The 13,201-nt window shown below is 30.9% G+C and overlaps 1 protein-coding gene and 1 long non-coding RNA gene across 9 annotated transcripts in view; one reads left to right on the top strand and one right to left on the bottom strand.

Annotated features, from left to right (window-relative positions):
- LOC142329420 (uncharacterized) overlaps positions 1–9,279 on the top strand; it is a 34,009-nt gene extending 24,730 nt beyond the window's left edge. The window contains exons 2-3 of the long non-coding RNA XR_012757494.1: positions 8,347–8,432; positions 9,042–9,279. This is a non-coding gene — a long non-coding RNA (uncharacterized LOC142329420). The remainder of the gene's footprint in view (positions 1–8,346; positions 8,433–9,041) is intronic.
- Positions 1–13,201, bottom strand: part of Ae2 (anion exchange protein Ae2) — a 406,977-nt gene that overhangs the window by 99,975 nt on the left and 293,801 nt on the right. For all 8 annotated transcript variants that reach the window (XM_075374014.1, XM_075374019.1, XM_075374018.1 and 5 more), the window contains one exon: positions 3,377–3,492. In XM_075374014.1, the coding sequence (XP_075230129.1) occupies positions 3,377–3,492 (116 nt within the window). The remainder of the gene's footprint in view (positions 1–3,376; positions 3,493–13,201) is intronic.

Below are 13,201 nucleotides of genomic sequence, written 5' to 3'. Positions count from 1 at the left end.
TTTGTAACATATTGCATGCTGTAATTTAACATGTGATGGTAGTACTTCAGATGTATTGCAAACGTCAGTAGACATTCCAATTGACATTACTTAAATGTTATAAATAGAAACGGTTTATATTTATGTGCAGTTGAAAGACTTAAAGTAAGGTCAGAAGCAAGATTAACAAATTCTTTTGGCATCTACAATATGTACAACTATGAGAATTTTTCTATCAATAAACACACACTTATTCATTCAGTACTTGCTCTTAATATCAATTACAAATATACAATTATGTTGGTGTTTCTCATAAAATAAGCACACCTGATACAATAGTACTTCACTCACCTTTCTTGCCAAAAGGATGTGGTGTGATTTCATTTTACCTGAACTACGTAAATGGTCATTAAATTTACCCATTTCTACCTTATGTTACATCACAATGAGAAAAGTTTTAAAAATTTGGTAGTAATAAAAAATGACCTAAACGATACATAAATGTATACAACATACTAATATATATCTTTCACATACCATGATGAACAGGAGCTGTTTTTTAAACTATTTTAAATAACTACAAAGAAGTTTACATACTGAAAATTCAAAAGAAAAAAAAATAGAAAAAAAATTAAAACATAATTACTTAATTTTAGTAAATTATGAAAATGAACGATAAATTTTGTAAAGTAAACCACTGATTTAAAAAATAATAATTTAAACCCATTAATGGGTAAAATAAATAACAAAGCAATCTTTTTACATACTCAGAAACTTTAAATATGGTATTCAACTAAAAAACTTTTATATTTTATATAATTTACTTATATAAAAAATAAATGTATATTGTTATCACAGATTTATTAAAATTTATATTGCATGCTTAAATTTAAATATGTACAAATGTTATATAATGCACTATGATAAAATTTATACTATTTAAAACAGCATGTAATTGTTACAAAACAACATACAGTAACTGAACACATATACATAAAAATTTTATTTTACAGAAAAAATACTAATAATATTAATTATTCGGAATATAAAAATATAAATTTAAACAATGTAGAACTGATTTTCACAAAGCAATAAAGTATCTAATGTAATGTATACCCCAATCTAACTCTGTTTATAAGGAAATTAAAATTATGTAACAAAATTATGATTTAAATGCCTATTCTTTTAATAATAATCTCAAACACTTTCATGAGGAGGAATATCCCGTGATATTAAAAATTTGCTTATATAAGCTTCTTCTACAAGAAGGGCTACAGTACAGAGTGTGAGAATTACTGGGCTATTAGTATGACACTTTCTATACCCAGATTGTAGGAACAGATATTATTAAATCTAGATTGGAGAGGCAGTTAACTCAGAAGAGAAAAGTAAATTTTGGGGCAGAAGGTAATATTTTTTGTTTTGTTTAAAACAGTTTGTAGAAAAATCTATTACATATAGGAAGGAGTTACAAATTATTTTTGTTGACCTAAGGAAAGAAAATATATATATACAAATGCAATTAAAAGTCTGAGACAGAAATGTAAGCCAATGGATATAGATGTGAATGTATGATGGAGAGATGTGCAGTTTGTTAATTGCTGATGATCAAGTAATTTTAGGGAAGATAAGGATGACATAACTTCTATGTCTAAGAAGCAGAAAAGAGAATATGAAAAGTAGAGTTTATTGATTAATATTGATAAGACAAAGTGTTTGGTGATCAAAGAACAAGGGAAAAACCTGCAAGTGAGAAAGGAAATGATTCAATGAATTTAAGTATCTGGGACTCAAGCTAACATCAAACAGACAAGATGAAACTGATATTTTAAATAAAGAAGAAGGGAAAATGTATTATTCGTCAATCTGCATTCTCTGGAAATCTAAAAAATTTAGAAAAATGAAAATGCAGTTGTTTGTTTCATTTATAGAGCGTAAAATTACGTATGGTGTGTAATTTTACACTGAACAAAAACCTGAAAAAAAAATCACAGCAATAGATACAATGTTTTGTAGAAGACATCAGAGGATTGTATAAATAACCAAAGGATAAAGAAATGGAAATAGATTCACTGTTGAAATGCACCATTGAAACAATATGATTTAATGGTATGGGCACATGCATAGAATATAAAATAGTCAACTGCCATAAAAGATTTCAGAGTGGACTCGGCATTGCAGAAGTTAACAGGGACAACCAAGGAGTAGCTGAAGAGAGGGAGTGGATGAAGCAATACAGAAGAGACAGTTAAATAATGAGAACATTTTTGATACAGAAAAATGGAGACTAGAATGCAGTAAATGGATGCAATAGCTGTAGGTTACCAGTGGATAAGTAAATAAGTATAGAATAGTTATCATATTTATTGCTGAGATTCTTTTTTTCATGTTTTTGTTCAGTGTCCAAAATTATACACCATACACTAATTCCATACTTTAAAAATGAAGCAAACACCTGCTTTTTCGTTTTTCTAAATTTTTTTAGAGTTCCAGAGAACAGAATGCAGTTGCCAAATAATATATTTTCCCTTCTTAAATTCATTTAAAATATCAGTCTCATCTCATCTGTCTGATGTTAGCTTGAGTCCCAGATACTTAAATTCATTGAATCATTTCCTTTCTCATCTGCAGGTATTATGTAAGAAGCTAAGATACACATAGTTTGGAGATGAAACTTTAAAAAAGCACAATATGAAAATACAGAACAAAATGCTGCAGTAAGAGAAGACCTACCTCAAGTAAATACACTGTGGGATGGTTTGGGTACTTGTACAGAAAATGGCAAGTAGAACAGTAGTAAAAGAAATGCTGTGATTGAAAAATAATAGGAAAAACACCTAGAGGAAAACTGAAAAAAAAACACGATTAAATTGTGCTGAGAAAAACCTGAAAAAGAGAATAATAGTACAGAAAGTTTTTGAGTAAGAACGGTGAAGAGACAAGAGACAAGAGTCAAGTGAAGAAGATCCATGGATTTGCAGCTTAATAACATTAGACACGAATGAAAATAAGCTGCTGCAATAATACATTCCCATTATAAGAACATGAAATAATAAACAATGAGTTTTTAGAATCTCAAATTAAAATTTTTTTTAATATCTTTTAACTGTGAAAAATAAAATACTTAGTGGTCTTAAAAATTCTTAGTCCTAAAGCTCAACATATATCGATATTAATCCAAGTAAATATTTTGACTGAGCATTTAATATATATATATATATATATATATATATGTGTGTGTGTGTGTGTGTGTGTACATGCATATGTGCATGTACACATGCTTTATTGTGATGTTTTATCAGTGTACCACTGATAAAATGTTTCATTGCAAAAATGGAGAAAATTACTACAAAATAAATGATGTATAACTAAATAAGTCACACTCAAATTTTCATACCTCAGTTCCATCGTTGCTCTCCTTTGTAGAGATGGTTGAGCGTTTCCTCATCGACGAACGTGGGTGCATAGTTTTGATTGGCATATGCATATGAGGGTAGCTCTTTTTACGATGGACTGAAAAAAAGACATACATTTGCAGATAAATACTAGTAATTAAAAATATTTTTCTAAAAAAAACTTTATTTGAGGAATAATTTAAATTTGGAGAGAATAACATTTAAAAAAAAGTAAAAAAACCTGAGGAAAATAATATGAGAAATAATATAAAGAACCAGAATGAAATAATATTTCCATATTATATAATCTATTTTATATCTCATTATAAGTTTCATGTTAAAATTATGTAAAATAATGCTTTACAAGTCAATGTTTTCAATGAAACATTTTCTATAAAATCATAAAAAAATAATTCAATTGTTATTATATGTATAATTTAATAAGATTCAAAACAAATTTAACAGTCATTCCTCTACAATACCTTTTATTTAAATAAAACTTACTATATGTATGCTTTAATTCAAAATCATATAGTGATATAAATTATTTGTGCTTACCTCTTTTGTATTGCTGGGAATAAAAATATTCTGAAAAACTTGGGATGCAGAAAGGCATACTATAATTTATTGTTTTTTTTATTACTTTTATATTTATAATTTATAAAGAAAAACTCACTTGAAAATGTATTTTTTTACACAAAAATATAATCAATATTATTCAAAAGGAATTTAACAGCTTTATTATTAAGATGTGTTACATAAATATTAAGAGTAAATTTAAATTCTAATCAGACTACATTAATTGTACTCTTTTACTTGAAAAAAAAAGTAGTCATGCATGAACAAATAAATAGCAAAATCATACTGATTTATATATTTAAAACATACTAACAAAAAACAAAATTAATTAAAATCAATAAATCAAATCAAACATGAGATGAAAAAAGTTACAACATAAATCAATTATCTTATTGATTTGTAATAAAAAAAAATTCATACTATCACACTATTAATTAAAAGATGTATATAAAAGGACACACCTGTAAAATGAAAACAATTGCCAACAATTTTCAATAGTATGAATTTTCATTAAAAATTGTTACAACATTCGATAAAATACTTTCATTCAGTCCCAAACCAAGGACTTTTTAGAAAATATATCAGGAAGTACCATAATCATTCTTTTATCTTTTCAGATGGAGATACATTATAAAAATTTATAGTACAAGATATGAGTAGTAGGAGTGGTAATAGAATAATACAAATTATTATTTTTTTATCATTCCGACATTATTCAATTTAATAATATCAGAAAAAAACAATTAAAACAAATAAAAATAAAATCATTTTAAAGAAAAATAAGCAATGTATTAATATATATATATATAAAACTTGAATAAGTGATATCATATTATATTGAGAAAAGAGTAAAGGAATGACTAAATATGAGGGGTGTTCAGAAAAGACTGAAGATAAGTTGTTTTATACATAAAATGAGTATCAAATAATAAAGAGGGTGTTTTATAAAGATAAGGTAATGATGATACTAGACAGATAGAGAGACAGAGAGAACGTTTTATAAGAGGAAAGCAAATTTCTCTCCCTGCAACAGCCTACCAACACACAACCGTGATAATCAATTATCACAAAACAACCACACATGAGTGCACAAACACAGTCTTTTTAATAAATGCATTTTAACACAATAAATTACACAATCTACTACATCTTTGTACAGAAAGATAATTTTTTTTTTGTTTGCTCATCTCCTGAATAATTTCAGAGACTACGGAATCAATTTGTAAATTTTTTTCATTATTTAAACATCTACTTTTTCTTAAATGTTTCATTTAGTTTTTTTTTTTTTTTCACTTTTTCTTAAACCCTTCATTCCATCACCTTTGGCAAACTTTTATAGTAATAATAATACCAAAATTAATAAATAAACTGTTTATTTCATGTTAACCTAATCTGCAATATGATTTTTTTGGTATGCGTATAAATATTTTAAATAAATGATAAAGATAAAAAAAATTTGAATTTTACTTTTTATTTATATTTGAATTTATATTTATTTGAATATTTTTACATTAGATTTGATTCCTTCTGCTATGAGCCAAGGGTTCACAGTTGGGAACACTTTTAATAAACAAAAATTTAAAAGAGCAATATTCAAATTTTTTTTTATTAAAAAAAAAAGGTTCTGATTTTAGTGGCTTATATTAAACTGAAGTACCTTTGGATCTTTATATTTCTTTCAATTAACATTAGTCAACATTTTGAAATTTTTAAAAAGTTATTTTTCAAAGAATGTTTTACTTCAAGGGAAGAATACCATTAAAGGTGGACTGACCTCAAAGTCTCTTCAGTTAATGAAGGAAAACATGACAAAAATGAATATAATATTTGAGAAAACCAATGTTTATTAAAAACCAATTTAAATCTATGACTATCTCTTTAAAAGCATATTATCTAAATTGCAAGTCCATTCCACTCAATGAGAAGTAATTACCACAGTTTCCATTCATAACCAAAGCCAATCACAAAGATATTGGTAGATGAACTGCTCCACTATAAATATGTACGTAAATATTTCATCTCCTTTGATCTGCACAATAATAGTCAAAACATTTAAAGTCATTTTTCTCTGAATATGTTGCTGGTACAATTAAAGGTTGATTTTCTCTGAATATGTGAACAATGTGATCTTATTAAAGTCACTACACTCTTTTATTGCAGTTTGTGTAGCGATTGCTTTTGGTCACTTTATGCCATTTGTTTTAATTTTCCTTGATATTGATATGCTTCTCTTCTCTACTTCTTTGCTACCATCTGTCAGGATGACCATTCACTTGAAAATTTCCTTCACCTGTGAACTCAACTTTTTTTTCTTCTTCTTCTTTACGCAGCATTTTCTATGAAAGATCGGCTGTCATAACTTTACTAACTGCCACTCTAAAGAATCATATGTTCAATGGAACCATCCTTCCAGATACCTAAGCTATGACATTCTCCTCCACTGAATACTTTATCATTAAATTGCCCTCTAAATTATTAGATTAAATAATAAATATTCCTTCCCTCTTAAAATATGTCCTAAACAGTGAAATTTTTCTCTTCTTTACCAGTTGGTAACTTCTAGATTCTTATGCATAATCCCTAAAACATCATTATTGCACACTCAAAATCTTCCAACTTTTGGATCTCTTCTTGAATATCCAAGCTACCATAATATAAAACAGATAGGTATTTGATCATTCTAATCTCATCTGTAAATTAATATTCCTGATGGATAGCATATTCCATCATTTTATAAAATTAATTACTAGTAATTTCTATAACTGTATATACTTGTACTTCAAGAGACTTATCCTCAATACAGTTTAGCAAGTAGCCGGTTATTTCATATTTAAACAACTTTTCTGCACTTATAATGTTAATTTTGAGGTGAGCATACAAATAATTCTGTTTGCTAAATACCATTATTTTGATTTTTTAAAAATTATTCTTAAATATACTCATCAGATGTATCATTTAAGCTTTGGGTCAAAAACTGTTCAACATAGATATAAAACAGTACTGTCTATATTTTTGGCTGTTATAAATTCAGTAATAATTCAGAAAGATTCCTTCGATCAATGTCATTAAAAGATTCTTGAGAAATTGGCTCTGAATATACATGTAATTATATACCTTTGCCAAAAGGTTTCCAAAAACCTTCAATACTAGTAGTATTTTTTTCTAATCAGTACAGTCACAAAGATTATGAATAGAGATCAATCTCTGAACAAAAACAGTGTTCTTTGCGACGGGACCGAGCTGATGAATAAATTTAAGCAAGTAGGTTTCATAACATCATTAAATGGAATTTCATATTATCATTTAACAAATCAAACATTTCTACAAAGTTTTTCATCCACTTTCTGGAAAGTGGAATCACCAGTAAACGGACATGCATGTGCATGTAACACTCACTGTTTTATTGTAGCAGTGTTGTTCAGATTTAATAGATCTACCCAAGCACACAAGTCATTCTGTTTGCTAAATACCATTATTTTGATTTATTTAAAATTAATTCTTAAACATACCCATCACATGTATCTTTTAAGCTTTGGGTTTGAAAACTGTACATTATCAATACAGTCAGATGTAAAACAGTGCATCAAATTTACCAAAGTCAAAATAATAAAATTGTGGAATTCCTTCTCCTAGTACTAGTATCCGAAGAAACTTCCTGAAAAAGGAGCGAAATAGAAATGAATTCACACGAGAACAATTGAAACAATCATCTAAAACAACCATTTCGCTGTGTCGTGCAAGTTGTACTTGACATTTTTATTAAAACAATTGTTTTGTCATTTTCAAGGCTTAAGTGTTTAATACTATTCGTAATTTCTCTGCTCAAATACCTTTATGAGAATTTTCAACTTTTTAAATTAATCAAACATATATGAATAAAATATGTCAAATGGTATCTAATAAGATGCTCTTCTAATTTAAGAAAAAATCATGGAACGACAACATTAATATTTTCTTGAACATAACATTTTTTTAATATAACATAACATTTCAGCTGCATCTTTCCATTTTTCTAGCAAAGATTTTCCTTTACAATCGATAATCAACAACAGTGTAGTGTTACTGTTGTCTTAAGGTAGTTTTGCCTTTGAAATGGTGATTTCACTTAATAAGACCTTAGCATTTATTTTGTTCTGACTCTTTCTAATGAGAATTATACTATATCTGAAAAGTGTGCTTCATAATAATTACATTGTTTTTTATTTTAATTAAATTAAATAAATATCAAATAAAATAACTGTTAATTATAATTATCTCATTAAGTAACAAATAATTCCAGAAGAACTAAAATCTGGTAATTAATATAGGACAGACACTGTTTCATTCATCTTCAGGATAGTGTGTGATTACTTTTATAAAGGCAGAAATTATATATTTTCAAATTTTTTTACAGGAGCTAGCGAAGTATAATATAAACTGAAAGGCAAGGCTGGTGCTGAACTCTTCCGGTCCTGATACACCACTTCAACTGAATTTGAGGTAATCTGTATACCTTACTGGGATTAAGATGAAATTGTCACACTATTTCAGTGACAAAAAAAAAATCATTATACAACATTCAAGCATGAATAATAATCACACCCCTTCTTCATGAATCCTTTCTTATTGTCTTCAACCTCTTTTCTGTAATTGCTCTCCTCTAGTTTTTATTTTCTTTATTTTCACTCTTCTCTCTTTTCCCTTCTATGTCCTTATTTCTTTAAACAGATACTGCTGGACAACAGAATTTCCCTAGTTTCTATGATACATTTTTGAAATTAAGATAAAAGAGAGCTTAGTTTTTTTTTAAAAAGATACCTTTTTCTTTAAATTCCTAAATTATAATAAATTTTAATCAATGATTTTTTATTAGACTGCTTAGCTCTGTTGATGCTCAAATAATATATTACAGTAGTGTTCACCTGATAGAGTATCATATCTATAACTCAAATTGGTGTTGTACCTAGGTACCCAGGAATGTTGGAAGCACTCTAGATCGCTATGTATATCACTAAATTACAATTTATATACATAAAATAAAAATATGCATGTTAATAAATTTATCTTAAACAGATTTATAATGGTAAATAATATTAAGACTGTTTTCAGGAACAGGATCTTATAATACAAGAAAAAAAATTGTGATGAAACAGAAGCAGTGTGATAATTAACAAAAATGCTAGTGCAGTTCAAATTCCAGATCCTAATCATTTATTATATGCAATGTTCCTTACGTCAGTTTTAGGAAAATTTATTTTTATTTTAACATTATGATCACGAACATGTTAAATATGTATTCTAAATCTGTATGATAAAATTATTTTAATAAAAACATGATTTAAATAAATGGCTTTATTCTTGGTTTCTAGAATACATAAAGAAATAATTAATAAAATAAAACTAATTAAAACTTCTTACTTTTTAAATTCATGAAAATTCAAATTTTTTCAAACTATGATACAATTGTTAATGAAAGTTTCTCCATAAATTCTAAAAAAAATCTTCTGGAAGCATACGAATATGCATTAAGAATTAAAGAATTTTTTTTTATAAAGGTTTATACCACATTTAGTCATGTTAATCTACATAAATAATAAATATTTTATTTTGATCAGTACATTATAATACATCAGAACATAATATATTAGCCAATACATAAACACAAAAATACCTAACTAAATTAGCTCCTTATTAAAAAAAAAATGATTAAGTATTATACATCAAAGATAAAGTCTGCTGCTAAATAAAGCACAGGTTTTTTCTGAAAAAATTTATTTTGTAAAAAAAAACCACCACTTGACTACATGCTTCAATATCATCATTTTCTACTTATCACAATGAATAAAAAATTTTCAATGAAAAAAATGGCTATTTCTTCTTGATTTCCTTCTCACCACAATTTAAAGAAAAATTTATTTATCAAGATAGGCTTCAAGAATTATTATATTTCATACACATGGTTATCAGCGTAAACATGAGTTAGTACCAACTTTCTCTAAAATACAGGTGATGAATTTAAAAAAAGTACACCATTATTTAATAAAATTAATATTATTCATATTTTTTACATTTGGGCTGACTTTATACAGACTATACGGACTAATCTACAGTAAATGCTGAAAGTAATTACAATTTTGTTCCAGAGACTTATCTACACGTTTAACCACTGACCTAAATAAGTAAACATCCCAGGCATAATTGTTTGTATTTTAGTAGTAATGTTCATCTTAAGTTTTTCTAGAGTATGAAGATTGTTCTGAAAAACCTTTTCCTTTAGAAAACCCCATACAAAGAAACCCAAACTGGAGAGGCTTGGGGATTGTGGTGGCCAAAGACCTCTAGAAATCAGCCTTCCCGAAAAATTCATGAAGAAACTCTGTCATAGCATGAGCAGTATGGCTGGTTGCATTATCCTGTTGTAACCAAGTACCTCTCTTCCTCTTCTAACAGCGCTATAAACTGCATAATCTCTTGGTAGCATTCAGAATTTATAGACTGAACAAAAAAATATTCGTCCAACTACACTCTTTCTTGATACAGCATGCCATACATGATACTTTTGGCTGTTTACGTATCCATTAAGGTGAAACCAAGCTTCATCAGAAAAGAAAAGTGTATCTAAAGTGTTACCACAGATAAAGTTTTTGATCCGCTAACAATAAATAATAAATCCTTTTTTTAATCAGCTTCATGGAGTTCATGGAAAATTTGAATATGATATGAGTAAAACTTCAAAAATTTGCTGACCCGTTGTATGAGCCAAACCGTACAAAATATTCACTTCTTGTCCTAACTTCCTAGAGATTTGTGTGGGGATGCAACCATTTTCTCCTTAATTGTATTCATCACCTCTTCTGTTAAAATTGTCCTCTTTTTGATTGGTGTTTTGTCACAAACAGAACCCGTATCGTGTAATTTTTTTACCAATTTCTCAATTTTTTTACCGCCACCTCGTTGAATTTATCAGTAAATTCGTTCATGCACTGAATATAACAACGTGTGGCAAAATACTGTTTGACAATGAACATTCTTTCTTCTATTGATACAAAACTGTTCAAACAACTAACCGTGTATCGATAGATGTAACCAACTACTGAATCAGTTATGATCCAGTCTAAGGGTCTTTCCCTCACATACCATATAAAATACACTAAATTTTCCTCATTCAAATGAATTATTACCACTACAACAAATTCTGATGTAAACATTCACAAAGAAAGTATAAAAAAAATCATGGTTTATACCATAGAGCTCGCTTTGGTCGCCATTCCCATTTACCCTGGACCCCCGCACTGTTCGTTATTCTCATGATTGTGAGAATACTACTGATAAGTAACAATTAAGATATTCAGGCTTTATAGAATCCTGAAAAAGAAACTAAAATACAAAAGAATGAATAATAGTACCTTTCTTTCTTTCTTTCTTTCTTTTCCTGTTTAGCTTCCGGTACCTACCGTTCAGATAATACTTCAGAGGATGAATGAGGATGATATGTATGAGTGTAAATGAAGTGTAGTCTTGTACATCTCATTTCGACCATTCCTGAGATGTGTGGTTAATTGAAAACTCAACTACCAAAGAACACCGGCATCCACGATCTAGTATTCAAATCCGTGTAAAAATAACTGGCTTTACTAGGACTTGAACGCTGGAACTCTCAACTTCCAAATCAGTTGATTTGGGAAGACGCGTTCACCACTAGACCAACCCGGTGGGTTGAATACCTATGGTAACTGAAGTACACACACATCTTTGACGATGAAAAATTCATAACTTATTTCTTTGCCATGGAGGCAGAAATATAATAAGTAAAAGGATTAATCTTTTTTCCCTTAATGAATATCTTTAATTTACAACTTCTAAAAACGTCTCAATTATACAAAGAAACATGGGTAAAATTTGGTTGTGATTGATGGAATAGTTTATCCCGAACAAATAAAAACCTTCTTCGACTTTATACAGTATAATAGAATAGATATAAATTTATATCACTTCCTCCTCCCGAAACCGGGAGCCGAAGAAACCAGGAAATACCGGCCGATCTGCCTCATCAACACGATGGGAAAGCTGTATGAGAGACTGATCGCTGAAAGACTGCGGTCGGAGATTGAGGCGGGCGGAGGTCTTTCCCCAGACCAGTACGGCTTCGTTCGGGGAAGATCGAGCGTCGACGCCGTCCGACGGGTGCTAGAGTGGGCCAGAGTTCAGTCGGCAGGCACGTGGCGACGAAGGAAGATCCCATTGATCATTCTCCTAGACATCAGGAATGCATTTAACAGCGTGCCATGGGGAGTGATCATGGGAATACTCCGGGAGAGAGGGATCAGCGGCTACTTGCTCGCCGTAATACATGACTATCTGCATGAGAGATCTCTGCGGGTACGCACAGAGGAAGGAGAAGATGACTTCAACATGTTTGGAGGCGTTCCGCAGGGGTCGGTGCTTGGGCCTCTTCTTTGGAACATCGCGTACGACGGCCTTCTGCGGGAAGAACTCCCGGATGGATGCCAGTCGGTCGCGTACGCAGATGACCTCGCGCTGATGGTGTCGGGACGGACGGAGGAGGAGGTAGAAGATAAGGCAAACTTGGCGGTGGCAGTCGTCAGCAGATGGCTGGGGGAGAGAGGACTACGACTGGCACCGCACAAGACGGCAGCTGTCCCGATCACCGGCAGAAGAAGACTGAGGGGAATGTCCTTCATGGTGGACGACGTACGGGTCCACACGTCCGGTTGCGCTAAGTACCTAGGCGTGTGGATTGACATGAATGGGCTGTCTAACACCCACCTCAGAGAGGTCACGAAGAGGGCCGAGCAGATACAAGACGCTCTACAAAAACTAATGGGCAACAAGAGCGGACCACGGGCGAGCAAGCGACGGCTGATCCTTTCAGTGGTTTCCTCCGTCTTGCTGTACGCGGTCCCGGCCTGGAAGGACGCACTTTCGAGAAAGAAGAACGTACGGATGCTAGCCTCCCTTACCAGAAGAGCGGCGATACGCATAACATCGGCGTACCGCACCGTATCTGGATGCGCAGTGGTAGTCATCGCAGGGGTGCCTCCCATCGGGCTGTGGGCTACGCAGCTGGTCTCCACATACGAAGGAACGCCGAAGCCGGGAGGCAGCTGATGGTCAACTGGCAGGAGATGTGGAGAACGGCTACGGCTGGGGCATGGACCAGGAGACTGATCCCGGACTTGGGACCGTGGGTCAGGCGGAGGCATGGGGAGGTAGATTACTTCCTCACGCAGTTCCTGTCTGGACACGGG

The sequence above is a fragment of the Lycorma delicatula genome, chromosome 8, assembly GCF_047948215.1.
Source record: "Lycorma delicatula isolate Av1 chromosome 8, ASM4794821v1, whole genome shotgun sequence".
In the NCBI taxonomy this organism is placed as follows: Eukaryota; Metazoa; Arthropoda; class Insecta; order Hemiptera; family Fulgoridae; genus Lycorma; species Lycorma delicatula.
Note: the sequence above shows the minus strand (reverse complement) of the source record. Positions and strands in the feature narration are given on the sequence as shown.